Below are 27,508 nucleotides of genomic sequence, written 5' to 3'. Positions count from 1 at the left end.
ATTTTAAGTGGGACAAATGAATTAAAGGAATTGTTATGTTTTCCACAGCTCCAGAGATGTAAATCTTTATGCAGTGAAGAAATGTAATTAAATGAAACTCGAATTTTAAAAGCTAACTATTCATATTAATGATCAGTGGTTACAGATGTTTAGTTTTCTGTCACAATTTCAATCCAGAATTAATTTGGTTCTAAAATAAAATAAATGGAAAATTGAGGACTCACTCGAATCTTAACGCAACAAATATGAACTAGATTTTTAGTTCTTTGTAACTTTCTGTAAAAATTCCATAACTGTATTGGTGTAGATTATGCTAGGGATGAAATTTGGTTCCAGTGTTAGTATTCCAGATAAATTTAAAGAACGGCATCTTGGTATTTGTTTTCTTTTGCTCTAAGCAGGTTCTTTACATTTTACTTGAATTAACTTGCAAAGTAAATGTTTATCCATAAATCAGTACTAAAATTAAAAACTGGTAAACAAAAAATTGGTAATAACAAATTATCTAAATATAGGTAATCTGAAAAAACATTATGACATTTCCCCCACGCCATAACAGTGGTATAAAACATGAACATGACGAATGATCGGATCCACAATAAAGTAAGAAAATGTTTGTTCGTGACTCTTTGTTGAAGGGTAGCACATACCAACAGAATCCTGAAAAAGATAAACCTGAATTATTTAGTATACAACTACATTTAAATAATAATCAACATATTTAGCTATTATATATTTTGTGGTAAAATGTCATGAAACATATCAAATCTTTGACAATAAGTTGGCAGTTAACTACTATTTTAAAATATTTGTGGGCAGCAGTCTACTTACTATGCTAACAATACACATGTACTATGCAAACATGCATAATTCTTGACCTTAAGGAATTTATAGTCCAAAGTAAATTTTATCTTTGAAAAAAGTCCTAATATTGCAAAAATTTATTTTGCATTTTTCCTCTATCTTTGCTTTTTTCAGAACATGGTCTATACATACTATGCGGGCTGGGACTATGTTTCGTTTGTTTATCACTGGGCTCTAGTCCAGCACAGTAGCTGATACACAGTAGATATTCAAAAAATAATTGTTAAATGATTGAATACAGATACTTAGAAACTGCTTCATGTGTATTAACAATCTTTTGTGTGATACTAAAATTCAAGTATCAGATTCTGTGATATAAAGACATTTATGTCATTCTTACTTATTTGCCCAAAAATTATCGTTTGACAGTCTAAAGAACGGTGTTCTACCTAATCTGAGCCACAGATTTAGCTCTAAAATAAGAAAGAACTATTATTAGACATGGATAACAGAAAAGAAGCCAGGGAAAAAAGTTCATACTGTTCTCCAAATAAAAGCATACCTTATCAACTTTTAATTTTAACAGAAAACTATTTAGTTTATGTTAACTATGTTCTGTATATACAGGTATATGTTCTGTTAGCTATGCCTCTCTGAGGCATAACATCGTCCTAGTTGCTATCTCCAGCTATTACAATCCTCTTAATAACAAATAATTAGATTGGTTGGTTGCACATTTCCCCTCAACACTTACATATGCTGTAACTTTAAAGACAGAAGAGGTAATTTGTATTTTCTTGGTTTGAGGATTCTTTCGAACACTAAAATAGGGAGGAAAAGGGAACATTTTAAAATATAACAAGCACTGGCATAATACATTTAAGATGCTGATCCCTTTTAGTATTCAGGTGTTCTTATCCATATATAACATGGAAATATAGAATATCCAATTAAGTAGTTTGAAAAGAATGGCATCTGTGGTTTCATCAAAGGATGGGGCAACGTTAACTGAATTGAAATTGCAGAAAATTGAATTTTACAGTTAGAGGGTTTGAGGTCAGTTTGAGACTCAGATGATGAAAAGACTCCTAGGCCAGAGACAATTACTGGAAAAACAAGAATTGGTTAAAGTCAGACTGAAGTGTAAACAGCCGTAAGGGGTCGATAAAAACATACTAAACTTAAAGAACTAAACAGGCTGAACATAAATGACAGTTCTGCCACTGATTTGTTATTTCACTTTAGGCAAGATTAACCTTTCTGAACCCCAACTTTCTCATATGCAGACTGGGTATGATATGGTTCCCTTTAGGATTATATGAGAATTAGGTGGAGTAATGTATATGAAAACTATTTATTAAATTATTTATTACTAAATTATATTCTATTAAAATCACTTTCTCTCATAGCTCTCTTTCAGTTACTCTCCCCACAAAAGATAATCTGTGGCAATATATAGTGAGGGAGCAAACTGAGGATTGAGGAAATAAGCTACAGATATATATTTATATATTAATTCATATATAAATATGTACACATATTTATAATGCTTTACAATTTGCAAAATACTTTTATATACTTTACCTCATGTAAAGATCACACAACTCAGTGAGGTAGGCATTATTTTGCCAATTTTACAGACAATAGAAGTAGAGCAGTTAAATGATACATTTCAGACATTCCAACTAAAAGTGGTATTTCTGGGAATAGAATTTAGGTGATATAGAGTCCAGTTTTCTTTCCCTACACCTCACCTGTTTATCTTATACCTACTCTAAATTCATATACATCAAAGGTATTGTCCATGTGTTACATGAGTAGGTTAAATTTAAAGGAAGATATCCCTCTTTTTCACTTTATCAGGTGAAAGTACTTCTTTCCCTTCACTACATATGTAAAGAAATGGGGAGAAAGAGAGAGGAGGAAGAAGGGGGAACTCTGTGGGAGGGTGTGCATGCATGTGTGTTTGAGCTTGTGCACCTGTTAGAGATGACCAGATGCAAGCCATTTCAGGGTTCAGGGTTCAAGATTCTTAGGCAGTTTTCATCTTTAAAACATTTCATTCAGATTTAAACCCAGGAATCATGCAATTAAATTGATTTCCATATATTTCTATAACATAAGTTGAGATCATTTTCTTTTATTTCTCTAATGCGTAAGATACACTGCTTGAAAGTTGGAGACTACATTTAAAATTTCATGCTTATCTGAGAGAAGACTATCACCACTACATATAAAACGTTTGCATACACCTATATGACCACACAGATCAAAATACAGAACATATCTATGGTTATATCTAATTTTAAATACTGATCTGGAGGTGGTTATATGGGTGTAAACATATATAAAAATTCACTGAACTTATGTATACTACGATTTATTCAGTTTACTGTATGTAAATTACTCCTCAGTTTTAAAAAAATGAGCCCCTATAAAAGTTTGTGCTTATCAAATAAACTTAGAGGAAATTTAGTATTTGATACTTCACATAATAATCACTTAACACATACAAACACATACCATAGGTGTATTATTTTTAAATAGAAACTACATTTGTACATTATTAGGAGTTGGTTCCTAATGGAAATAAATCATATTATTCCATTTTATTACCGCTGATCCTGTATTACTGTTACTTTAAAATATCTCTAAGACAATTCGTCTAATTTTTTATAGGTCAAGCAAAGTATATGATCACCTGTCCTATATCTCATAAGAAAAAAAGAAAAGGAAATGTAAAGTGATATTCATTTGTGCCCTAGGGTGTTCTACTAATAACTGCATTATATCAGATTTTTGGCAGTCACTAATTCACTCTCCAGGTAACCATAGTTTTTAAGGATGCTGGAACATAATTTCCATGTAGTGCTTTTAAAAAGTATGATTGTATTAATGGTTTAGAAATAGTGTAATAATTGGTTTCTTATCAATATCATCTGTGCTAATTTCTGAGGATCAGTCCCATATTGACTCTAAACGTTATGGTGTGCAGACCATTCTAGCTAACTCTGCTCATTTTAAGACACAAGGATCCCACCGCTTAATTAGCATCTGAAGGTCATAATCTAAGCCTCTCAGTTCAAATCATAAAATCTGGGGCAGATATGTATTTTGGAGAACGTCTCCTAAAACTTTGACAAGAGCATGTGTTTAATGTCTAAAGTAGGAAAGACACAGGCACCATTAGTAACTATAGAATTATTTTTGAAATGCAATGAAACAATTGATCATTTGCTCTCCAAGAAAATGGTTCTAAAGTATTGCCTATGTGACTTAAAGGGACCATAATCCTTGAAAATAAGGCATTTTCCAAAACATTTAAAAGATGTCTTTTATAGGACTTGTAATAATGGATGAGGGAGAAAATATCTTAAGAATGTTTTTACCTTTTTGTTTGAGTCAGAGACCCTTAAAATCAGGCTCTGTAATGTGCCCTCAATATCTACAAACATAAGGGATGGACTTCTTTGCTAGAATGAATAAGGGACAATGTTTATCTGCAAGTGCAGGTTAGATAATGTAAGGTAGCTACTGCACGTATAATTAGAAAGGTAGCAAACGTTTTTCTAAAGCATGTAAAAACACCCAAAACTCAAGTAAAGGAACAGGAAAAAACATCCGTCTTGGTTAAGGTAGCTTGTACAAATGACTTGATTAGATACATGGCTCAGAATTCTGAGAAATTACTGATGATACTTCAAGTTCCACTTGTGCTTCCTCTACTTATACATCCCTTGATAAATGCTATGTTGAACCAACCTGTATCTTTACCTTAACCAACTGACACAGCATCTGACCCAAATCAGCACGACTAATATTAGAAAAGCCCCATGTAGTGCATATGATAAGCAAACCAATATAGCTCCTATGGGATTTTGAGGTCATTTAACACATTCAGTTGCTTTGTGTTGGCACCTAAGCCATCTCAAGCAAATATTTATTATAATCATAATTTTCTACTGCAGTTGCTTTGGGAAGACAATTTCATATCCTCCCCTCATTCAGCAAAGAAATTCATAAACATGCTTAACTTGGATCATCGAGAGAAATATTTAATGGGTCTCAGAGAAAAGTAATGCTGTAACTGGGCTGGTCTCCTTCCCAGTCTCCCCTAGAATGACAGACTTGTGATGCATCACCCCTGAATTGGGAACAGACTGCCCTCCTCTTTGCTGGCCCTTGTGGACTTGACTCCATCAAGACGTCCCTGACTGCTCACACCCACACTGACAATTTCTTCTTTTGAACTTCTGGGGTTTTTATTACAGTATAAAGAGCTGTAAACATTTGCCTATAAATAACTGAATATTTGATTATATAAAAAACATTTACTTATAAAAGATTTTAAACAATTACTTTACTATTATTTACTATGTTAACTTGTAATTCCCTTAAGGTCAGAGACTGCCTGATGCCTCCTCTTGCACTCTTTAGCGCTTGGTCGAGTTCAGTGCCCAATATTAACACTTGCTGGTTGCCTGATTAAGTGATTCCATGGACACAATTCTTATCCTTTCTGTAAGATGTCATGAATTTTGGATAATCATTTTATGAGTGGTCATTACTCTTTGAGTCATACAGTCATACTTTTTCTTAGCACCCAAAAAGTATAGAAGAGTATCACAAGTGAGAATTCAGGGAAGGGAATGTTGGAAAAAATAGCAGTTTCTTCAATGCTTTGGTTCTAAAGTTATTTCTATTTCAAATATCTCTAATAGAATCTCTTCCTCCACAGCACATGGTAGTGAGGAATTCCACAGGTTCATGTGGCTGATGAGGCACAACACACTGTGGTGGCTGTGGTGTGTGTGTTTGTGTGTATGTGTGTGTGTGTGTGTGTGTGTGTGTGTGTTTAGGGTACATCGAAGAGTATCTAGCGGGAGTGCTAGAAGCAGTCTTGTAAGTTTTCATGAGCTGCAAATGATAAGAACAGAATATGTTTGATGTAGGTATGTGCATGTTATTTCTGAAATTCTGTTTCTATAATTTCTCTTCCAACAATCTTTATGTATTGACACAATAACTTTTTCATAAAAATCAGAGACAGATTATAGAAATATTTTTCTGTTTTTAAAACTATATCAAAAATAAACTCAGTAGAATAACGGAATCATGCAGTTTGTTGTATAGCTGTATGACACATGTAATGGATATGAGAATTGAGGTGTTGAGGATAAGTAAAGTAACAATCAAGAGTTTGATGAGAATCTAATTCTGTTGTTTTCCTATTAAAGTAAAATTGTGGTGCTTCCCTGATGGCACAGCGGTTAAGAATCCGCCTGCCAATGCAGGGGACACAGGTTCAAGCCCTGGTCTAGGAAGATCCCACATGCCACGGAGCAACTAAGCCCGTGGGCCACAACTACTGAGCCTGCGCTCTAGAGCCCGTGAGCCACAACTACTGAGGCTGCGTGCCGCAACTACTGAAGCCCACGCGCCTGGAGCCCATGCTCCGCAACAAGAGAAGACACCGCAATGAGAAGCCCGTGCACTGCAACGAAGAGTAGCCCCCACTCACCACAACTAGAGAAAGCCCGCACGCAGCAACGAAGACTCAACGCAGCCAAGAATAAAATAAATAAATAATTTTTTTAAAAAAAGTAAAATTGTGTAACCAAACTCTGGGAATCTTTGCTTTTACTTGTTCCTATTCCATTTGCCTATAAAGATGATCCAATATCTTCATCATTGAAAAACCCCACTAAAGAATGTTCACTCCAGTTAAAATAAAAGCATAAATAAAAGATTTGTAAAGTCTTTATCCTCACTTGGTCTTCAAAAAGAAAAAAAAAAAAGCCCTAGTGGAATACCTAAAACAAGTTTAGGATTAATTTTGAAACGATAAAGATTAACACTTAGGTGAAAATTCTTCTACCTCTTTAGAACAAAGGTAATAATTTTTTTTACTATTATATTTATTAGTATTAGTCAAGCAAGTTCAAACACCCTGAGGGAGCTTGTGTCCCCTTGAGATTTAAAAGAAGGCCTAGGGACAAAAGGGAGACCTGGAAGAAGGCAGCTGCTAGTAAGGGATGGAGTGGGTGACAGGTCTGGATGAGAAAACAAGGACAAGAGGCAGCTGAGAGGACTGAGGCCTAAAATAGGGTCAGGGAAATCGAGAAATTTTGTAGCCTGGAAGAGAATAAGGAGGCTCTGAGGAGGGGGTCAGGGTGGTGCTATTTTTACTCACTTTGGTTGTTAATAGACCCACAAATAGTTGCTGGGTAATCCTACCAGCGTTAAACAAATAATTTGCTCTATTAACCAGAGATTCACAGATTGTAATCGAGCAACATTACCTCACTAGATCCTTATAGACAAGCTTTGCTGTTTCCAGATATGGATTAAGCACATCTTCATATTGACAAAGGGCTCCACCAAGGCAAAGATGTTTGAAAAGACAAAACAGGAACTCTTCTCTATCTGGTTGGCTGAATACTTCATATTTTTCTGAGTCTTCCACTAGTAAAACCTATGTAAGATGATAAAATTCATCTCAATGTAACATAATTTGAGGTTCTAATTTTTATGTTTTCAAAAGGTTCAGTTTATATGTTTAAAAGTAGTTTTAGACCTATTTTAAGAACCAATCCTGAGGCAATGGAGAAAATGATCTGCAAGATCTGTGCTTATTGTCCCTCCATTCTATCATTTTACCAGGTACAGACAGTGAAAGGAATAAATCTAAACCTAAGCCTTCTCTTCTGCTTTCTTTGTTCTAGTTTATATCTTTAGTAATCGTTTTAGTGCTACTGAAATTTTAGAGTTGAGTCACTGTGAATCTCATTTGGAAACAATGGGAGTATAAATAAATGGAGAAACTTCTCCATCCCATAAGGTCCATAGTCTTTGCTTCCACCAAGAGGCTAAACACAAATGTTCATTTTCTAAGCTCTCTCATAGTGTTTGGATTACTATTTTCCTTATGCCCACAGTTACACCATTTTGAACTATTCCGGTAGCTGGAGCCTCATAATCATCTCTTCTTCTGTTCTCCTCTAATAATATCACCTTACACGTCACCAAGCTACATGGATGCTTGCTCTCTTGAGACCTTGCTACCTGTTTCAGAAAATAGTTTGACTAGGTCTGATGTGGGGGATTTCCTTACACCATTGGGCATTACAGACAATCGCTTAATTTGTTGACTGTAGTGGACATGAACAGGTGATGAATGTGTACTACAAAATATATTCCTTTTATTGAATTGCTTATAGCCCATTTACTTGAAAAAGAATGTGAAATAGCTAATAATAAAATATGGATACAGTAAGATAAAAATAATAAAAGACAAAAGAATGTAACCAACATATAAAGTGGGAAGAGAAAATAAAAACACATAAGGAACTCTACATGGAGAAGAGCTATAAAAATTGTGCATAACACTTAATGCTACCACATAGGTAAAGGAAGGATATATGAGTCATATAACAATCACTGTCTAGCAGTAAGAAGTACACTTTTTATTAGGAAAATTGATTAAACTTAACATTTTATTTACCTCAATCTCAAATGAAAATCATTACAAGGTCATTATATAAGAGGCATTAAAAAACAATAAACTCTCTGGTGTAGTCTATATGTAGTTTACTTATAATGACTTGATGAAAGCTGAAGTTGTATGTAGTAAAAGGTAAGAGGAAGTGGTCCCCAGTTTACTGCTCTCTGTGTGCCACATATAACACCTGTACATCTCCTCTCCCTCCATCCCTCTCTCTCTACAAGGAAATAATGTAATATTAAAACCCAAGTTTGCAGCCACCTAAAGATTTGGCTTAATACAAGCGTGACAAAAGCCCTTAGGGATGAATAGTTTACACATTCCTTACACAAGGACTCATACATTGAATTGATTAGGCTGTGCAATTAAAAAATTATAATTAAAAACATTTTTGGAGTGAATGTTAAAACAATAACATTTTATGTCTGATCTCCCTCTCTATTCACATACAGATCTGTCTAGTTGTGTAGCCCTCCGAGAGGAGATACGCAGTGGTTAATGAGTCCAACTTCTGAGCCGCGGTCAGGAAGGAGGCTATTATCAGAATTTAATTACACAGTGTGCCAACAGAATCTGTGTTGCTACACAATGGGAGGGCCCTTTCTAGTTCAGGCTAACGCTAAAAGTTATTTAGATTTTTTTCAGCCAGAAAGCAACCAAGTTAAAGCCCGCTCCGTTGTCACAGAGTGGCAAAGAACACAAGAGCAAAACATACAGGCAATCGGCAAAAAACACCGAGCCCCAGCACTTCCTGAATAGAGGTGCTACTCATGGCGATAAATAAGCAGGAGGCAGCTTGGCAGGGTATTCTGTTGAAGAGCAAACCCTCCTTTTATTTTTTATTTTTTGGCCGCGCTGCATCCTAGTTCCCCAGCCAGGAATCGAAGCCGTGCCCCCTGCATTGGAAGCACGGAGTCTCAACCACTGGACAGCCAGGAAAGTCCCACAAATCCGCCTTTTAAAAAGTCATTGCTGAGGCTCTCTCTGTAGAAGTGATGGTGTAGGAGTGAGTCCTTTTAGGTATTGTTCTAGTGAAGATCAATGTGTGGACTGGCTGGATGGTCCCTCGTCTCCTACAGACAAGATTCCTGTGTCCAGAACGATGTATCAGTAGCCTCCCTATTTCATTTCTATCTGATACATTAGACTTGTACATCTTCCTTCTCTCTTAATGTATAATAATAATAATAGTAATTAGCAGTAGTTAATATTATTGAAATCTTACTAAGTGCTGAGCATTGTGTAAAGCACTTAAAATGCATTATGTCACATAATTCTTACATTATTCCTATCTCATATATGAAGAAACTGAAGCTTAGAGAGGTTAAGGATGACAGTTATTAAAGTGACAGAGCCTAGATTTGAACCTACGTCTATTTGATAGCCCTAATTTTTGACCGCTTTGTAAATACTCTTTCTCATCAATTAAAATAATAATGATGATGATATTTCATTTTAACAGCATTTCATAAAATGCTTTCTCAACAATTTTAGGAAGAAGGTAGAATGGGCATTTTAATTTCCATATTGTACAGGTAAGATCTTGAGGCTCAAGATATTGAATGACTTGCCTAAGGTTATTATTATCTTGTAAATAATAAATCAGGAATTAGGAAAATAATCCATGTCTTCTGATGCCAAGTTCAGTATGCCTCTCATTAAAACAAAAATTAACTTAGTTAATCAAATGCCTTTTTGATCTCAGCAATGAGATTAAAAGATTATTTCCCTCCAGGGATGTTTTTAAATATTCATTTGATATGTTAAGAGAAAATATTGAAGAAAAATAATCATCAATTAAATAGGCCAGAGTTTCTTGACCTCAGCACTACTGACATTTTAGGCCAGATAACTTTGTTTTAGGGACTGTCCTGTGCATTGCATGATGTTTAGCACCATCCCTGGCCTCTACCCATTAGATGTCAGTAGAAGCCCACTGAGAACTAATGAAATACACACATAATCAAGTTGATAAGAAAAGTGCCATCCAAGAAGAAACCTACCCGGATAATGATTATTACTGATCATTATTCATTGATAAGAGGTATTTTATGGGTTTTAGGCAGGCAAAAGTTTTTGACATTAAGCATTTCCTGAAATGAAATTCTCTTGTGGAAATTTAAAATTCTGTACTTACTTTTCGTAATTCATCAGAAATAAGGAAGGGATCACAAAAAGAATCTAAACATTTAACAATATGTCCATTCTCTCGTACAATATCTTCATCATATAATGGATTAAAAAATGACATTGAAAGCTGTGTGCAAGGAACGTTTATAGCTTCAATTTTTTTCACTTCAGTTCCTGAATAAAGAGATATAAAAATTAATTTAGTACTCTCAATTATTTCCAAAACAAATATCACTCTGCAGAGATTCTAAGAAGTAACCAAATACAACATATTTTTTGATATATTTAAAAGACACATTAGTTTAGGGATTTTATTAAATTCTTATTTTGCAGGTTGTTTATTTTTATTAATTATTAAAAGTTGATAACAAAATTTCACCATTTCAGGCCTAGATGAAGGATATGTAAATTAGAAAATACTTGAAAATGAAATATTTATTGTGTAGTAGGAGGTTCTTAGATCAGTTTTAATGTATATATCAGAATTGCCTATAAAACACAGAAATTGCTTCATATGATTTTGGATTTGTATTATGCTTAATGCTTTATAATTCATATTACAAAAATTTTAATTAACTTAAGTAAGGATGTTTCTAAAGTCACTGAGGGTATTTTGAAAATGTTTCTCTCCATTTAAAAATTTCTCCCTTGTGATCTCACTTACAGTGTTTATTACAAAAAAATGGTTTTCCAAATCAAGGTAAATTTCAAACCAGGCCCTAATCAAGTTATTACAAGTGTTAGAGAAATTTGAAATCATGGTGTTCTGTCTATTTTTCTCTTGTAGCTCTAGTTCTTCCCATTTCCACACCAACACCCCCCGCCCCCATTTATTTCCTGAATGTGTCTTTCAGGAATGGATTTTCTGTTACTAGAGGTTCTATTAAATTGCAAAAAGACATAAAGATTAAGGTGAATACTTTTATTATTGCCTCAGTGAGTCACTCAATCGGTTTCTCTCTTTTATGCACCTACATACGCACACGCACTCATTCAGATATAAAGGGGTGGAGTTCTCCTTGTTCAAAGTTCTAGGACGACTGCAGACTTAGATATGGTGTGTCCTCTCCCCAATATATTTGCTGGATCTCTGACCTGAGAAGCAATTTGAGCTTGAGAAGAGTAATGGTGATTATTTGCACTTCCTCCCTCTGGCTGCCCACCCAGAGTCTTGCTAGGACCTGTTGCTCTCATTCTGATCCTAAGCTGGGCTAGTGTGGAGGCAAGAAGAATGCCTGGAGCCAAGAACTGTGCATGCCTCAGTTATTTCAAAAGATATGCTGCTAAGAAAAGCTCCTTTTGTTCTAGAAGCAAAATCCTTTGGGGGATTAAAGTAAAAAGAAGACCGTAGAAAATGACAGAGTAGGTCTGAGTAATATTGGAAGACCAAAGAACAAGAGCAGTATAAAGCCAGACAATTTTCAAAGATGGGTTGGTGGTCATAGGGTGAGGGACTGACATTGGGCAACATGCCATTTTAATAAATCTACCCTATGTCTGATTTGGGGAGTGGCAGGAGGGTGTGGATGGTGAGAGAAGGTAATTGAATTTAAACCACTTAATCTGAAACATAGAAACAGAACTTGCTATGGACTGAATTGTGTCCCTCTAAAATTCATATGTTAAAGCCCTAACCCCCAAAGTGATGGTATTTTGAGATGGAGTCTTTGGGGAAGTAATTAGGGTTAGATGAGGTCATGGGTGGGGTCAGGAGGACCTCAACATATGAATTTTGAAGGGACACAATCCAGTCCACAGCCTTCTGACCCTGGCCCCCCAAATTCATGTCCTTCTCACATGAAAAATACATTGATTCTATCCCAACAGCCCCAAAAGTCTCAACTCATTCCAGCATCAACCCTAAAGTCTAAAGTCCGAAGTCTCATCTAAATATCATCTAAATCAGATATGGGTGAGACTTGAGGTACAATTCATCCTGAGGCAAAATTCCTCTCCAGCTAAGAACCTGCAAAACAAGACAAGTTACATGCTTCCAAAATACAGTGGTGAGATAGGCATAGGATAGACATTTACATTCCAAAAGGGAGAAATAGGAAAGAAGAAAGGGGTGATGGTCCCAAGCAAGCCTAGAACTTGGCAAGGCAAATTCCATTCGACTTTAAGCCTCAAGAATAATCCTCTTTGGTTCAATGTTCTGCTTTCCATACCTCCTGGGGCGGTTCTTCCTCCAAGGAAGTGTGTTGTTGAAACTGAGGGGGTGACCCTGACGATCTCTGAATTGCCTTCTCAGTCCTTCTTCTCTTTTCTTGAAGAATAGCACATGCTTACAGCTGAGTGGCTCCATGGTCTGGCCCTGTAGGATCTAAAAAGTCTGATAGCCTTCATTTTGTCTCATTTTTTTCTGTCCCCTTTAGTTCAAGCTGGCAGTGTCTTTGCTGGTACAATCCCATCTCTATTTCTGGCTTCTGCTGAAATGGCTGATTAAGCCCATGAGTTGCACCCATGATCTCTTTATCAAATGGTTGCTCAAGGACACACTTAGTGTGCTCTTCAGAACAAGCTTTCTCATTTTCTGCAATATGGATATGCTGAGAATTTTCCAAATCTTCAAGTTCTGGTTCCGTTTCGCTTAACAATTCCTTCTTCAATTCATCTCTCTCCTTCCATATTTTACTATAACCATTCAGGAGGAAACAAGCCACTCCATCAATACTTTGCTTAGAAATCTCCTCAGCAAATATTAATTTTATCACTTACAAGTTCTATTTTCCACAAAAACACTAGAACACAGTTCAGCCAAGTTCTCTGCCATTTTATAACAAGGACTGCCTTCCTTCCAGTTTCTAATGCCATGTTCCTCATTTCTGTCTGAGACCTCACCAGAATCAACCTTAACATCCATATTCTAGCATGCACCTCAAGACTCTTACAGACTATAATCATTACACAATTTCAATGCTACTTCCACATTTTTAGGTATTTTTACAGAAGCACTCCACTTGGTACCAAAATCTGTATTAGTCTGCTTGGGCTGCTATCACAAAATACTGTAGACTGGGTAGTTTAAACAACAGACATTTATTTTTCCACAGTTCTATAGGGTGGGAAGTCTAAAATCAAGATGTCAGCTGATTTAGCTCCTGGTGAGGACTCTCTTCCTGGCTTGCAAACGGCTGTCTTCTAGCTGTGTCCACATGTGACAGACTCTTATAAGAACACTAATCCCATCATGAGGGCCTCTCAAGACCTTATCTAAACCTAAAATCTCCCGAAGACCTCACCTCTAAATACTGTCACATCAGGAGTTAAGGCTTCAATATAAGAATTTGGGAGGGGACACAATCCAGTGCATAGCACACACTCTCTGTTATGTAGAAATTTGGTTAAATTATGTCTCCAGCATTTATAAGTTTTACATGCATCACTAAGATCACACAGAAAGTTAAGCATGTATTGTTTTTTCCCCCCTCAATACTAGCATTACAATACACTGGATAGCTCCTTTTTATTTAGTGTCCAAGTTGGTGCTTTTCTGGAAACCCCATTAATGTGGAAGTGACAGAGGCAAGATCAGTTCTAGAGCCTGGATTTGAATCTCAACTCCACCTGGCCAGCTATGTAAAACTGCACAAGTTACTTAGCTCATGCCTCTGACCCCTTATTTCTGAAATAGGGATATACAGTAATACCTCTCTGAGAGTTGTTTTGAGAATTAAAGGAGGTAAATGTGCATAATGCCCTTAGCTGAGCACATAGGAAGCACCCATTACACGTCAAAGAAGCACCCATTACAGCCAAAGAAGGGCAAAGTATGTCTAAAAGAAGGGGGCTGTGGCAGTTGGCTGAGAGGATAAATCAGCACCAACAATTGGCAATGTAGGCAGTGTAGCCAGTAGTGAAGGAGATTCCATCATCACTCTCTTTAAACCTGGTTCACTTGCTTGAAAAATGTCTTTTCTCTCATTAAACAAAAGCTATTTCTTATGCTTATAAAGGCCCTCAGAGTAAAATTAGAGAGAAGATGGCCGATATATGAGAAAAAGAAGAAGAAAAGCAAATAAGAGGAGATTAAAAACAAATTAATGGAAGAGTACAAGCAATCCACTAGAAACTTCTGTTTCTGAAATGGAGTGCTATCTCTTCTTCTATTTTTCAAAGTACTTCTAATTGATTCTGTCAAGTACATGTGGAATTTTAGAACCTTTCTTTTTGCAATGCCTTTTACAAAAATTAGAAAAAAGTCAGTGCTGTTTTGTGAAGTATGTACCAAAACGGGGGAAGGTAGAATGCCTATTTCAATGAACGTTATCTTTTGTAAATGAGTTTACTGAAGTTACCGTAAACATGGTTTGTAAACACCATGATACGTGACTCTGAAAATTTCCTTTTGAAGATTTGGAAATGGTAAATATATTTTCTTAGATACTCAGCTTAACTTTGTAAGTAGTCTGAAGATCACACTGTACTAACTTTTTGTTCTATAAATTTTGCAGTGGTCTTTAGCCAAAAGCAATAAAATTTGACCTACTAAGTCCAACATCATGAACTGTTTGTAAACTTGTGCTTGACTAATACTTTATGAAAAGTTATTTTTGTGTAAGGCCACTAGAGTTCCATGAAAATATGTTGTAAGAATTTACCAAAACAACCCCATCTAATTTAAAATCAACTTACATTTTCTGGAGCACATATTCACGTTACCAACCAGATTCTCCTTCTAATTGGAATGATAATTTATTCTATTGTTAAGAGGGCTCAACCTAAATTTTCAAATACAGTGTTCACGTTTCTGTTTTCAAAATAGTCTTCTGTTAACTCTCTAATTTCTTCCTTGACCTGAGAGTTATTTAAGAGATTTGAGTGTTATTAAGTGTTTAAATGTTTGGGCAATTTTCTTTAAAGATTTCTAGCTGTGTTTCAACGTACTATGAAAATATTATCTATATGAAGTTCTCCTTTTGAGAATTTAAGACTCTCTCCTCTATGATTTAATACATTATTTTTAAAGACTGTTCCATGGTGGCTGCCAGAAATCCATTCCCCTGACCCAACTGAGATTTTGCCCACACATCCGCACATCCGTGGAATCTTACCTGACCCTTTCCCACTGGATAGAATTGACCACTCCCCTCCTTTTGCTCCCATTGCTATGTTAGCACCTGTGATACATTATTGCACATATTTTAAAATATATCAGTGAGTTCCTTGAGTACACGTTTTCTCTTACTCACCTTTATGTTACCTGCATCTGTCAGAGTCCATGAAAGGTGCACAATAAATACTTCCCAAACAAATGTAAAGAGTGAAAAATTGCTCTTAGGTGTTAAGCCAGGATAGCAGCAGTGGACTACCAGGAGAAAGATGCAGGGCAGGCCTGGCACAGTTGATAATATTTGACTTTGATGTTGTCAAGCAAATGAGTCATTATTCACAATTTATATTTTAATAATGAAAATTCCTGAGGAAAAATTTTGTTGTAATAGTAAAATAGTAATCTGAAGAGATGAAAATAAATTTTGTTTACCTAATGTAATCCACTGTCCAGAAGAATCTGAAAGTAACTTCAAATTGGGAATAACATTTGGATCTTTAAAAAAAGCCTAAAATACAAATTTGAGGGGAACAAGTTAGATATATTATTATAAACAGTAATAAGAATTAACTTCTTAAATAACTATAGTAAAATCTCATTTAATTTAAATTGGGGAAGGATAATTTTAAATTGCTAAAATGTCTTAAGCAATAAATGTTTCATAAAGAAATGAAGTTCTGTTACCTTCAAGTTGGAACAGTATGAACAATACTGTTATGTCCAAGTAGATACCTTTGGGACTAATTTAATAAATAGAAAGTAATGATGTACAGTGAAAAGTAAGAGGTTATATAATGTTTGAAAATTTTGTTTTCTTTCAACCTTGTTCTCCCAATTAACTGATGTAAGTAATCACTGCTTCCACTCTCCCCAACTAAATCTAAATCTAAATGTAATTGTCAATTTAATTCTATCCAAGGGGCACATAGAAAAGTGATAAATTTCACTTCTTAAAAAATGAAAACTTTCTGTATGGCGAAAGAAAGAAAAGTAGCCAAGAGTTTTATTTCCAGGCACCAGCTGTTGACTCTGGCTGAAAAGATCTGAAGAGAAACGTATTAAAAGTATCTTAGGTAGTCTACATAATTATCAGGAGACGTAGAGAATCAGGCTAAGTGCTGGGCCCTCAGAATAACACAAAATCATATGTAGAACTGCCCTGATGAGGAAACAGTCATCCTTGCTATAGCCCCATCAAGCACTAAAAAGAGATACCATGATCCTTTCCTCACCAAGGCTACTGCTGTGCCAGGATTGCCCTAACTGAAAGCTGGATGCCTTTGCCACCACCTTTGCCATAAAAATTCAGGATTCTGTGTGTACCTCTTTCCTTAAGTTGCTCACTTTTCAAAAACTGGTTTTGCACTGATAAATCTGGTTGGTAGCCCTAGATCCCAGGTTTGTGCTCTGAGTGCAAAAGAGGCAAGTATTACACAGTGAAGGAAACCATCAACAAAATGAAAAGGCAACCTACTGAACAGGGAAAATATTTGCAAAGCATATATCTGATAAGGGGTTAATATCCAAAGTACATAAGGAACTCATACAGCTCAATAACAACAACAACAAAACCCCTAAAAATCTGTTTAAAAAATGGGCAGAGAATCTGAATGGACATTTTTCCAAAGAAGACAAACAGATGGTGAGCAGGCACATGAAAAGATGCTCAACACTAATCATCAGGGAAATGCAAATCAAAACCACAATGAGGTATCACTTCACACTTGTTAGAATAGCTATCAACAAAAAGACAAGAAATAACAAGTGTTGGCAAGGATGTGAAGAAAAGGGAACCCTCGTGCACTGTTGGTGGGAACGTGAATTTGTGCAGCTACTATGGAAAACAGTATGGAGGTTCCTCAAAAAATAAAAAAATAGAGCTACCATATTATCCAGCAACTCCATTTCTGAATATTTATCCAAAGAATACAAAAACTCTAATTCAAAAAGCTATAGGGACTTCCCTGGTGGTCTAGTGGTTAAGACTTCACCTTCCAATGCAGGGGGTGTGGGTTCCATCCCTGGTCAGGGAACTAAGATACCACATGCCTCGGGGCCAAAAAACCAAAACATAAAACAGAAGCAATACAGTAACAAATTCAATAAAGACTTTAAAAATGGTCCACATCAAAAAAGCTATATGCATCCCTATTTCATTGCAGCATTATTTACAATAGCCAAGATATGGAAACAACCTAAATGACCTAAATGTCCATAGATGAATGAATGGATAAAGAAGTTGTGTTGTACACACACACACACACACACACACACACACACACACACACACTGGAATACTACTCAGTCATAAAAAAGAATGAAATCTTGCTATTTGTAACAACATAGGTGGACCTTGAGGGTATTATGTTAAATGAAATGTCAGACAGAGAAAGACAAATACTCCATTGTTTCACTTAATATGTGGAATCTAAAAAAACAGAACAAACCAAACCAAACAAATAGATACAGAAAGCACACTGGTTGTTGCCAGAGAGAAGGGCTGGGAGGTGAATGAAACAGGTAAAGAGGTTGAAGAGGTACAAACTTCCAGTTAAAAAATAAATAAGTTATAGGTATGTAATGGACAGCACAGTGACTATAATTAATAATACTGTACTGCATATTTGAAAATTGCTAAGAGAATAAAATTTAAAAGTTCTCATCACAAGAAATTTTGTAACTCTGTATGGTGACAGATGATAACTAGACTTACTGTGGTGATCACTTCGCAGTACATACTAATATCAAATCATTATGCTGTACACCTGAAACTAATACAATATAATGTCAATTATATCTAAAAACAGGCAAGTGTTTTGGATTCCACTTCGGACTTCCTAAAAACTGAAAGGTGGAAATCACTCCAAATCACATGTATGTTCAAGAAGTGTTGGGCAGTCAGAAAACATAATGATGTCCATGATGAGCAGTAAAGAAAAAAAAAAAATAGACTGGGAGGAAATATTTGCAACAAATATGATTTAAAAGGTGGGGGAGGGGGCTTCCCTGGTGGTGCAGTGGTTAAGAATCCGCCTGCCAATGCAGGGGACACGGGTTTGATCCCTGGTCCAGGAAGATCCCCCATGCCGTGAAGCAACTCAGCCCATGCGCCGCAACTACTGAGCCTGCACTCTAGAGCCCGCGAGCCACAACTACTGAGCCTACGTGCCACAACTACTGAAGCCCGCGTGCCTAGAGCCCATGCTCTGCAACAAGAGAAACCACCGCAATGAGAAGCCCGCGCACCACAACAAAGAGTAGCCCCCGCTTGCCACAACTAGAGAAAGCCCGCGCAGCAACGAAGACCCAATGCAGCCAAAAATAAATTAATTAATTAAAAAAAAAAAAGGTGGGGGAGGATGATATCAATGGCTTATAAAAAGCCCAATACTTATAAGAAAAACTGACAGCCTGATTTAAACATACCCAAAGGATACAAAAAGTCATGTAAAAATTACAAATAGCCAATAAACTTATGAAAAGATGCTCAACTTCAAGAGCAGTGAGAGAAATGAAAATAAAATCCAGAAGATATCATTTTTCTCATTATATTGGCAAGATTTTAAAAGACTAGTAACAGACTTCCCTGGTGGTCCAGTGGTTAAGACTCCGTGCTTCCACTGCAGGGGACACGGGTTTGATCCCTGGTTGGGGAACTAAGATCCCACATGCTGCACAGTACGGCCAGAAAGATAAAAAAAAATAAAAAGACTTTTGGTCAGAGTACCAGAAAATACGCACTCTTACATACTGCTGGTGGAATGTGAATTTTTACCACCTTTGGGGAAGTATTGGATACTATCTTGAACTTTAAAAACATGTATAGCTTATGAGCCAAGAAATTCCACTTTTAGGTATGTGTCATATAAAAATGAAATCACCAATAGTTAAGATTTATGTGCATGGAATGTTTTTAATAGTATTGTTTGTGGTGTCAAAACCTGGAAACTTCACTGCCCATCAGTAGAATGACTGAATAAAATGGCTGAACAATAATAAAAGTGGTTGAACACAGTATATCTATACTAGATGGTATGCAGTTATTGAAAAGAAAGTATTAGAATAGAATGTAAGCTCCGTATGCTTTTTTTCTTATTCACTGCTATATCCCCAGGGCCTGGCATTTAGCAGTTATTCAATAAACATTTACTGTATTGAATTTGAAGGAAAGCCATAAGTATTTTGAGTAAAAAGAGTAGTTTAAAAGTAATATGTTCGAAAAAACAAAACAAAATAAAACCTCTATTTATATGAACATAAACAAAAGTATGGAAGAATATATACCAAACATTAACAAGTCACCTAAGAAGTGGTGGTTGTGTAGGCTTGTGGGAAGAGAGGGGTTGAGAGGGTTGGATTTGATACAGAAAGATTGTTGACTCTTTGTTCTTTGTTTAGATTGCTGCAGTAAATATTTATCTTATTCTGACACTCCCTTTAAGCTATCACTCTCTTTTCCTAAATAGCTTCTTGAAAGAGGAGTCTATCTTGTTTCACTTTTTTGTCTACCAGTTATTCTTCTGTATCTGGGTCCTGCTGCCATCACTCAACTGAAAGTACACTCGACATCACAATTCCAAAAATAAAATGGACGCAGTCCCTGCTCTCATAGAGTTTACAGACTAAAAGGGAAGATATTAAGTAACACGCCATGAGTGTTATGAAGAAATGCAGGGTGCTATAATGCAAGTACGTAATAGGCAGATCTACTCTAATGGTTTTGGGAAGAAAGGTTAATGCAGAAAGAACATTTAGATTGAGATCTAAAAGGTGAGTAGGAGTCAGCTGGGCAAAAGGTATACTGGTAAATTCTTAACAACGGATACCCCTTCCTCCCTGCCAAAAGCCCTGATTTGTAGCATTTGCTGATTTCCAGGGTGGATTTCAAGTTGCCAAAAGCTTAACAACCAGCAAAGCTTCCTGAAAATTTAGCAGTTAGGCTGTCCTGAGCTGGTTCCAGCATGACACTGGAAAGACTATTTTTCAAGATGGAGAAAATGTCAAGTCTGCAAGGTGAGAACGGAGGGGACTTCCCATTGAAGAAAAGTAATGAGGTTCAGTGTGACCAGAGTTGATGAGCCGATGGTCTGATGAGGTTGGGGAGTTAAATAGGACCTTGTAGGTCAAGTCAAAAATTTTTATCTTAATCTAATATTGATCTAGATTGATCAGTATTTTGAGCTTAAGGGCAGTTGGAAGACCCTGAAGAGATGTAAACAGAGGAAAGATGTGATTAGAGTCATATTTTTAAAAGCTCATTCCTGCTGCAGTGTGGAGATGAATTGAGGGGCTGTAAAGAGACTGATTAGGAGGGATGGTGTTACTGTAATCCAGAAAGGTCTGATGTTCACATGAGAATGCTATCATGTCAAAATGATAGCAAGTGGGAGGGAGAGAAGTGGATGGATTCAATGAATATTTAGAAGAAAGGGACAAAGGGAGAAGGAGGAATCAAAGATGACTCTTAGAATTTTTGCATGAATAATAAGGCAGAATGAATGTCGTTTAATGAGAGGCAAAAGTGGAGAGGACCAGGTATGTGGGTGAAAATTAGTACATTCAACAAGTATTTGTGAATGTCTACATTATGCCAAGCAAGACAAAGTCTCTGTTCTCATGTTGTTTACATTCTAATGGTGGAGGTTAAAGGTAAACAATTTACAAGTATATATGCCCAATTACAAAAGTCTTCCCCAAAATTATTCTTCAGAAAAAAGGGAAGTTGCCTTATAACTTTAAAAAGTCAAATAGTGTTTGTGCAATTATTTTAATTCATATAATACACATCTTGAAAAGACACACATATGCTGGAATTAACCCCAATTAATACTCATTTTGAATGCTTTTTAGAGGTCTTCTGAAGAATCGGCAAAAGTGGGAATTTAATTCAGATTTAGTAATCATCCCTGGGGGGTATCCACTTACAATTACATTTTAAATGTCATAATGAAAGGAAGTAGGTTAAGTGGCCTGCAGTGAATTGGCCTGGAGCCAATGCAAATAAGTCTTCATAAAGGTCCCTCAAAGCAACAGTTGTTCTATTGAAATCACAATTATGTACCTGAAGAATGAATTTTTTAAAAGAAAACAAAAAACCCTGCCCTAATGTGTACAAATGGTATTTTGGGTTATAGAATTTCCAGTGAGACATTAGAAGGTATTCTCTGAATCTCAGATAGCTTTAGGAAAGCTGATATCCTTTGGAAAAATATTTGATTCACAAACTAGTTCCAGTGATAACAAAGATACTGATGTCAAATGCATGTGAAGATTTGCATAAACTTGTTTCATAAAATGTGAGAGTAGAAACATATTTCTAAATTAATATTTTATATAACACAGTTTAAATGTATGTTTATTATATGTCACACATATGAAATATAAGTAGATGTTTGACTTTATCATCTATCTGGCAGACTGCTGATTTCTGATCCAATATCAAATCTCTCCTTCTTCCTTAAGGAATCCCAATTTTATTTGGGACAGCAATGTGCTCAGCTAAACGTTTGCAGTTCCTAGCAGTCTCTGTGGTATGTGGTCCTGAGATGTAAGCAGAGTCTGGTCATGAGATATAATGAGTTGTGTGGAACTTCAGAAAACTCTGTAAATTAAGGAGCTCCCTTGCAGGACATATGGAAGACTCCTGTCATTATCCCTAGTCCATGGTGAGGATGCCAACACTATATACTAAGCCCAGAGCTCTCTCTTGAGACTCAAAGTGAGATAATATATTGAACTATCTACGATATTGCCATTTGTATGCACCTCAAATTTAGCATGCCTGAAACTGAACTCATTTTCACTATATATTCTTTTCCACTTTCTGTGTATTTAAATCTGCCACTCTAATCAACCAAATCAAAAACTTGGTCATCCTACATGTTGCCCTTTGCCTAACTCTCAATTATCTTACCAGTCCTTGAGTCCTACGTTTCTCATAAACGTCTCTCCAGGCCATCCCGGTGCCCCTGTCTTAATTCAGGGTATCACCATATACTCTCTGGAGGATAACAGTTTCCAATTTGTTCTCACTGCTTCCAGACTCAGTCCTAACAATCTACCTTCCATACTTCTGCCAGGTGATCTCAGTACTTTAAATTTTACTGTCTTGCTGAAAACCTTACAGCAACTCCTCAGCAGCTAGATAAAGTCTAAACTCCTTTGCATGGCACATAAAGTCTTATACAATATCGCCCCACCTATCTGTCTAAAATAATCCCACTTTGTCTACCTGACAAACTCCTACTCATCTTTCAGGCCCTAGCTCATGTGCCCCGTCTTTTGGAAACCCTCCTTTAACCACCTCAGTCAAAAATGACCACTTTCTCTTTTGTGCCACTACAGTACCTTGTGCATGTTATATTTTATATCACCTCTCATTCTGCAATGCAATTTTTGGTCTGTTTCCTTCTCTTTAACTGTGTATTGTTCATCTGTACAGACTTAGGAACTAAAGAAATATTTGTTGGATGAATATTTCCTTCCTTCCTTCCACCCACTTACTACCTCACAAATACACTTTTGGAACATAATTTGTTTTTAAATTGAAAGGGAAAATTCATAATCTGGAATCCTAGTTTAAGCAGTACCCTTTGTTCAGTTATAGTTTTTGTAGTAGAAATGACATGGAAGTTGGAGTCAAAGGCCTGGGTTTTGCCATTTGCTGGGCAAGCTTGCACAAATTATTTAACCATTCTGAGCTTCAGTTTCCTCAGCTGTAAAACGGGGGTCAAAACACCAAATTTACCAGATTGTTGTAAATATTAGTGATAGATGGATAAAAAGTGCTGAAAGCTAAATCTGGCACACAGGAGTCACTACTCCTTTGGGAAAACACTTTGTAAAGTAGTATACAAATGTTAATTAACAATAACAGCACTTATTATGAGACAGGCATTTTGCTAAATATTTTATATAATTCATTTAATCTTCATATTAATCCCATCAGATATTCAGCATTATTTTCATTTTCAAAAAGATAAGCACTGTGTCCATTTTGCAGAAAAGTAAACAGAGGCTGAAGAAGGTTAAGTAACTTGCCCAATGTCATAGAGACAGTAAGTGGCAAGAGTTGGAATTTGAACAGAGACAGCTAACTTGAGGCCAAATGAGCGGGGGATCCAGGTTTTGTAGGGCTCAAAGCATAAATGATTTTAGGGACTCTAAGAATACAAAACATCTACTTTTGAAAAACTCCAAAAACATGTGAACATACTGTTGGAGTATCTCAGAGTTCCTTGGAAGGGGATTCTCTAAGTGAAGAGCTTTAGCTAGTGAGGGGCCCTGAAGATTCATTAGCTTCAAGGTAAATCTCCTTCTGGGCCATGCTCTTAGCCACAGTGCTTTATTTCCTCCAAATTAGTTACATGAGTAAAAATAATGATTGTATGAATACAGTTCTTTAAATTGAAATATGGGAATAATACTGTCTACCTCACAGGAAAAAATTAGGATAAATAAACATGAAGATATTGAAAATTAGTTTGAAAAAAATTGCCTGCTATTATGGAAATTTGTTGTGCTTTATGGATGAATTTTGATTTTGTTGAAGAACTCTGTGTCTGTTGAACAACCCAAATTAATTCTACACCCTTCTCTATGAAATTTTTCTGACACCAATGACCCTCCAATTGAATGATCTTTTTTTTCCCTTGTGCCTAGGGTACCTTATAGATCCTCCAGTATAGCAATTATTTTGTCTTGTAGAGAATTCTTTACATTTCTAGCTTCCAAAACTGTACACATCACTTACAAGCTGGGATCAGGTCTCTTCTTCTTTTTAATACCTCCCAGCAGGGATACAGTAAGTAACCAACAAATATATATTGAGTAAAAGACTTATATTAAAAAACTTACAGCACTCTAAAATTCAGCAAATTAAAATCCTGATCATCTCCTTTTAAAAAAATATTAATTTGAGAGCCAGCACTGGCATAAATGAAAAATATTAAAGACTACACAAATTTAACCATGAATATTTAAGAAATGTCATTAATGCCATCATCAGTGGCATATTATATTAACATTATAACACTAACTTAGGTAAAGGGAAATAGACATTTAACCAATTTACCCTCTGTTCAGGGTTGAAGAGTATTCCACCCTCAACCCTCTGCCCAAAATTCATGTCCTTCTTGGAACCTCAGAAAGTGACCTTAGTTGGAAACAGGGTTGTTGCAGATATAATTAGTTAAAATGAGGTTATACTGGAGTAGGGTGGGCTCTTAATTCGATATGACTGGTGTTGTTATAAAAAGAGAAGAACACATGGACACATGATGGACACATGATGAGAGAGAGCTACGTGACTTTGACAGAGGTAGAGATTCAAGTTCTGCAGCTGCAAGCCAAGCAGTGCCAAGGACTGCTGGCAACCATGAGAAGTTAGGAAGAGGTAAGGAAGGATTTGTCCCTATAGATTTCAGAGAGAGCATAACCCTGCTGACACCCTGATTTTGGACTTCTAAACTCCAAAACTGTAAGACAATACATTTCTGTTGTTTTAAGCCACGCAGTTTGTGGTACTTTGCTACAGCAGCCCTGGGAAACTAATTTCCCTCACAGTAAATATTTTGGTTTGTTAATTAGGCTAATATTTTCTTCACTGCAGTATCATTCTGTATGAGATGATCTGATTTTTTTATTTGCTGGCAGTCTTGCCATGGGTCTGTAAGATCCTTGAAAGCCAGGCTCCCTTCTGTCTTGTTCCTTCTAGCAACCCCACCACTTGACAGAATTCCTAGTACATGGTATCTCTCGGGAAGTGTTTGTGAATGAGTAAATAAACTATGCCAACTATGCTACAGTCAATGCCTGAAGGGCATGAATGGCAAAGATAATATCACAAACCATAACAGTATATTCCATTTAATTGAGGATTAAAAAACTTCAGGATTTTAAATAAGGTGAATGAAATTTAACAAACACACCAGAATTTGCACCTTCAAATGAGTTTTTCCCTTTTCAAAGCAGCTACATCTACCAGCTAAAGACTTATTCCAATAACTCTGCCACTGCTTAAGACTTTTTCTGGAATTCTTCACTGGAACAGCTAATAGAGCCTGTACTCACAGGGTAGACTTGATTTCGAGAAACAAACAAAAGTAATTTGAAGCTAACCCTAGTAAATAAAGCTGGTGATAAAGCTGGATAATATTTTAAAATGAGGTGTACCTACTAAAAGAGAGACCAATTTTCTAGCGAGAGATTGACTTTTCAAAATGAAAAAGTTCTATATGGCAGGATACTGAAGATGAGCTAATGTATGGTGATATGAAATGTGAAAGTTCCTCTTAAAACTGATCATTTGAACCTTTTTATTATTCTCAAACTCCAAGAAAACGACGTCACTAAGTAATGGCGTCTTCACAAGAATTTATGCCAAAGTGGGAAAAAATGTAAAACCAGCAGTGGTCCAAGGAACTCTCCAACCCCCATACCAACCATAACGAAATCATCCTTCCGATAAACCTGAAACGTCTGGTCAAACCCGAACGCCTGCGCCTTGATTCTACCCAGCATGGACCTGGAGCAGAGACGAGAAAGACAGTCAACTTGCGGTAGCATCCTCTGGGGGAGCACATTCAGCCCGTCCCACCCACGGAGTCCGCCCCTCGCCCCTGTTACTGCTGCCTCCCGGTTTCACTCAGGAAGGGGCCGCCTCGCCGCCCGACCCGCGTCTCCACAGCCGCGAAGACCGAAGGACTCTTCTCTTCCTGCCCCTCGGCCTCTCACCACTGGCGGAGCCGGCTGGTGGTCTCCGGGGTGCTCAGAGACTGGAAGGTTTTCTGAGGCAGGAATCTGAAGTAGTAGCCGCCCGAATGCCCCAGCTCCCCAGCCGCCATCTCTGTCTTGGCTGCGCAGAGCGAGGGCCGTTTCCATAGCAACGCGGGGGCCGTTTCCATAGCAATGCGGCGGCCGTTGGGTGGGCCAGACGCTGCGGGGGCGGGGCCAGAGTGGGGCGGGGTCACGGGTCTACCTAGGCCGAGAAGATCCGCCTCCCGGCCCGGCGGCAGCTGGCGGAGGAAGACTACCCCTTGGGGTTCCGGGGAGCCGCTACCGCAGCTCCTCCCGCGCGTACCGTCACTCTCGCTCCTTCACGCCGTCTTAGCGGTGCTGGAAACTAGGGGTCGGGGGCGGAGAAAAATTGCCAGTACATACGTGTTGAAATTAACTCGATAATAATTACGCTGCGTGGGTTAATTTCTTAGTCTCAAACGCTGTAATCTTAGATTTATACCTATCTAAGTTTAGTGACTCAAACATTTCTGAATAAAAAGTTATTCTGAATTAATTAGGTTAATTAATTAGGTTTATTTATTATGACTACTTGGGAAACTATTCTTTTACCATCCGGCTTTTTTCTTTTTCTTTAAAAGTTACATCTGAAGGCTAAAAAAATTTTTCCATATACACTACAGTACAACGTGCTGTTTAATAGAAACACATATTTCTTATTTCCTGTTGAAAATTACCTTTCGTATCTGTAGTTTTGTTGTCGTTTTGTTTTGTCTAATAGCTGTGTATCTGAGCTTCAGAAGGGGGAGAGAGGAATGTCGTTCTTTTCCACTTAACTCCATTTCCTTTTCCCCTAGTCCTTCAAAAACTGATCTTGACTATTCCATATTCAGCCAACAGCAGTAGGAGAGAGAGGGAGGGAAACGCACACACACACAATATTCGTTTTCGTTGTTGATTTTATTTTTTCATCAAGCCTTTGTCTTCTAAGTAGATTAGTCCTTTTATGTTATGGATATGGTTGGGTTTAAGCTTACCATCTTGTTTGTTGTTTTCTAATTCTGTTCTTTTTTCCTTTAATCCAAAAGTAGGCAAGAAAGAAGGAATAATATTTTTATTATTCCATTTTTCTTCTTTTTAGCTTTTTAGTTATACATTTTAGTATAATTTTTAATTGTTACTCAAGATAAAATATGACTCCTTGATTTATTACATAGCACCTTAACCCATCACTTACACTATGTTTCAAACAAGAACCTTACAACAGGTAAAATCTATTT

At 36.7% G+C, this 27,508-nt stretch overlaps 1 protein-coding gene across 1 annotated transcript; it reads right to left on the bottom strand.

The window, feature by feature from the left end:
- On the bottom strand, window positions 1-26,358 carry CFAP300 (cilia and flagella associated protein 300). The gene is made up of 7 exons (XM_007191215.2): window positions 26,226-26,358; window positions 25,935-26,016; window positions 15,924-15,999; window positions 10,446-10,612; window positions 7,107-7,279; window positions 1,559-1,625; window positions 1-660 (listed from the first exon to the last, which is right to left on the bottom strand). The coding sequence occupies exons 1-7, from the start codon at window positions 26,333-26,335 to the stop codon at window positions 532-534; spliced, it is 804 nt and encodes a 267-aa protein (XP_007191277.1). The 5' UTR covers window positions 26,336-26,358; the 3' UTR covers window positions 1-531.
- Window positions 26,359-27,508: the final 1,150 nt, after the last annotated feature.

The sequence above is a fragment of the Balaenoptera acutorostrata genome, chromosome 9 (genome assembly GCF_949987535.1).
Source record: "Balaenoptera acutorostrata chromosome 9, mBalAcu1.1, whole genome shotgun sequence".
NCBI lineage: Eukaryota > Metazoa > Chordata > Mammalia > Artiodactyla > Balaenopteridae > Balaenoptera > Balaenoptera acutorostrata.
Note: the sequence above shows the minus strand (reverse complement) of the source record. Positions and strands in the feature narration are given on the sequence as shown.

What these genes read in the sequence shown, in the direction of transcription:
- CFAP300 (XM_007191215.2), bottom strand. Translation starts at nt 26,335, where the DNA reads ATGGCGGCTGGGGAGCTGGGGCATTCGGGCGGCTACTACTTCAGATTC. An exon ending in GGAAGGATGATTTCGTTATG is followed by an intron (nt 16,000 to 25,934) that starts GTTGGTATGGGG and finishes TTTGTATTTTAG; the next exon opens with GCTTTTTTTAAAGATCCAAA. An exon ending in GTCTATAAGGATCTAGTGAG is followed by an intron (nt 1,626 to 7,106) that starts GTAATGTTGCTC and finishes TCCCTATTTTAG; the next exon opens with TGTTCGAAAGAATCCTCAAA.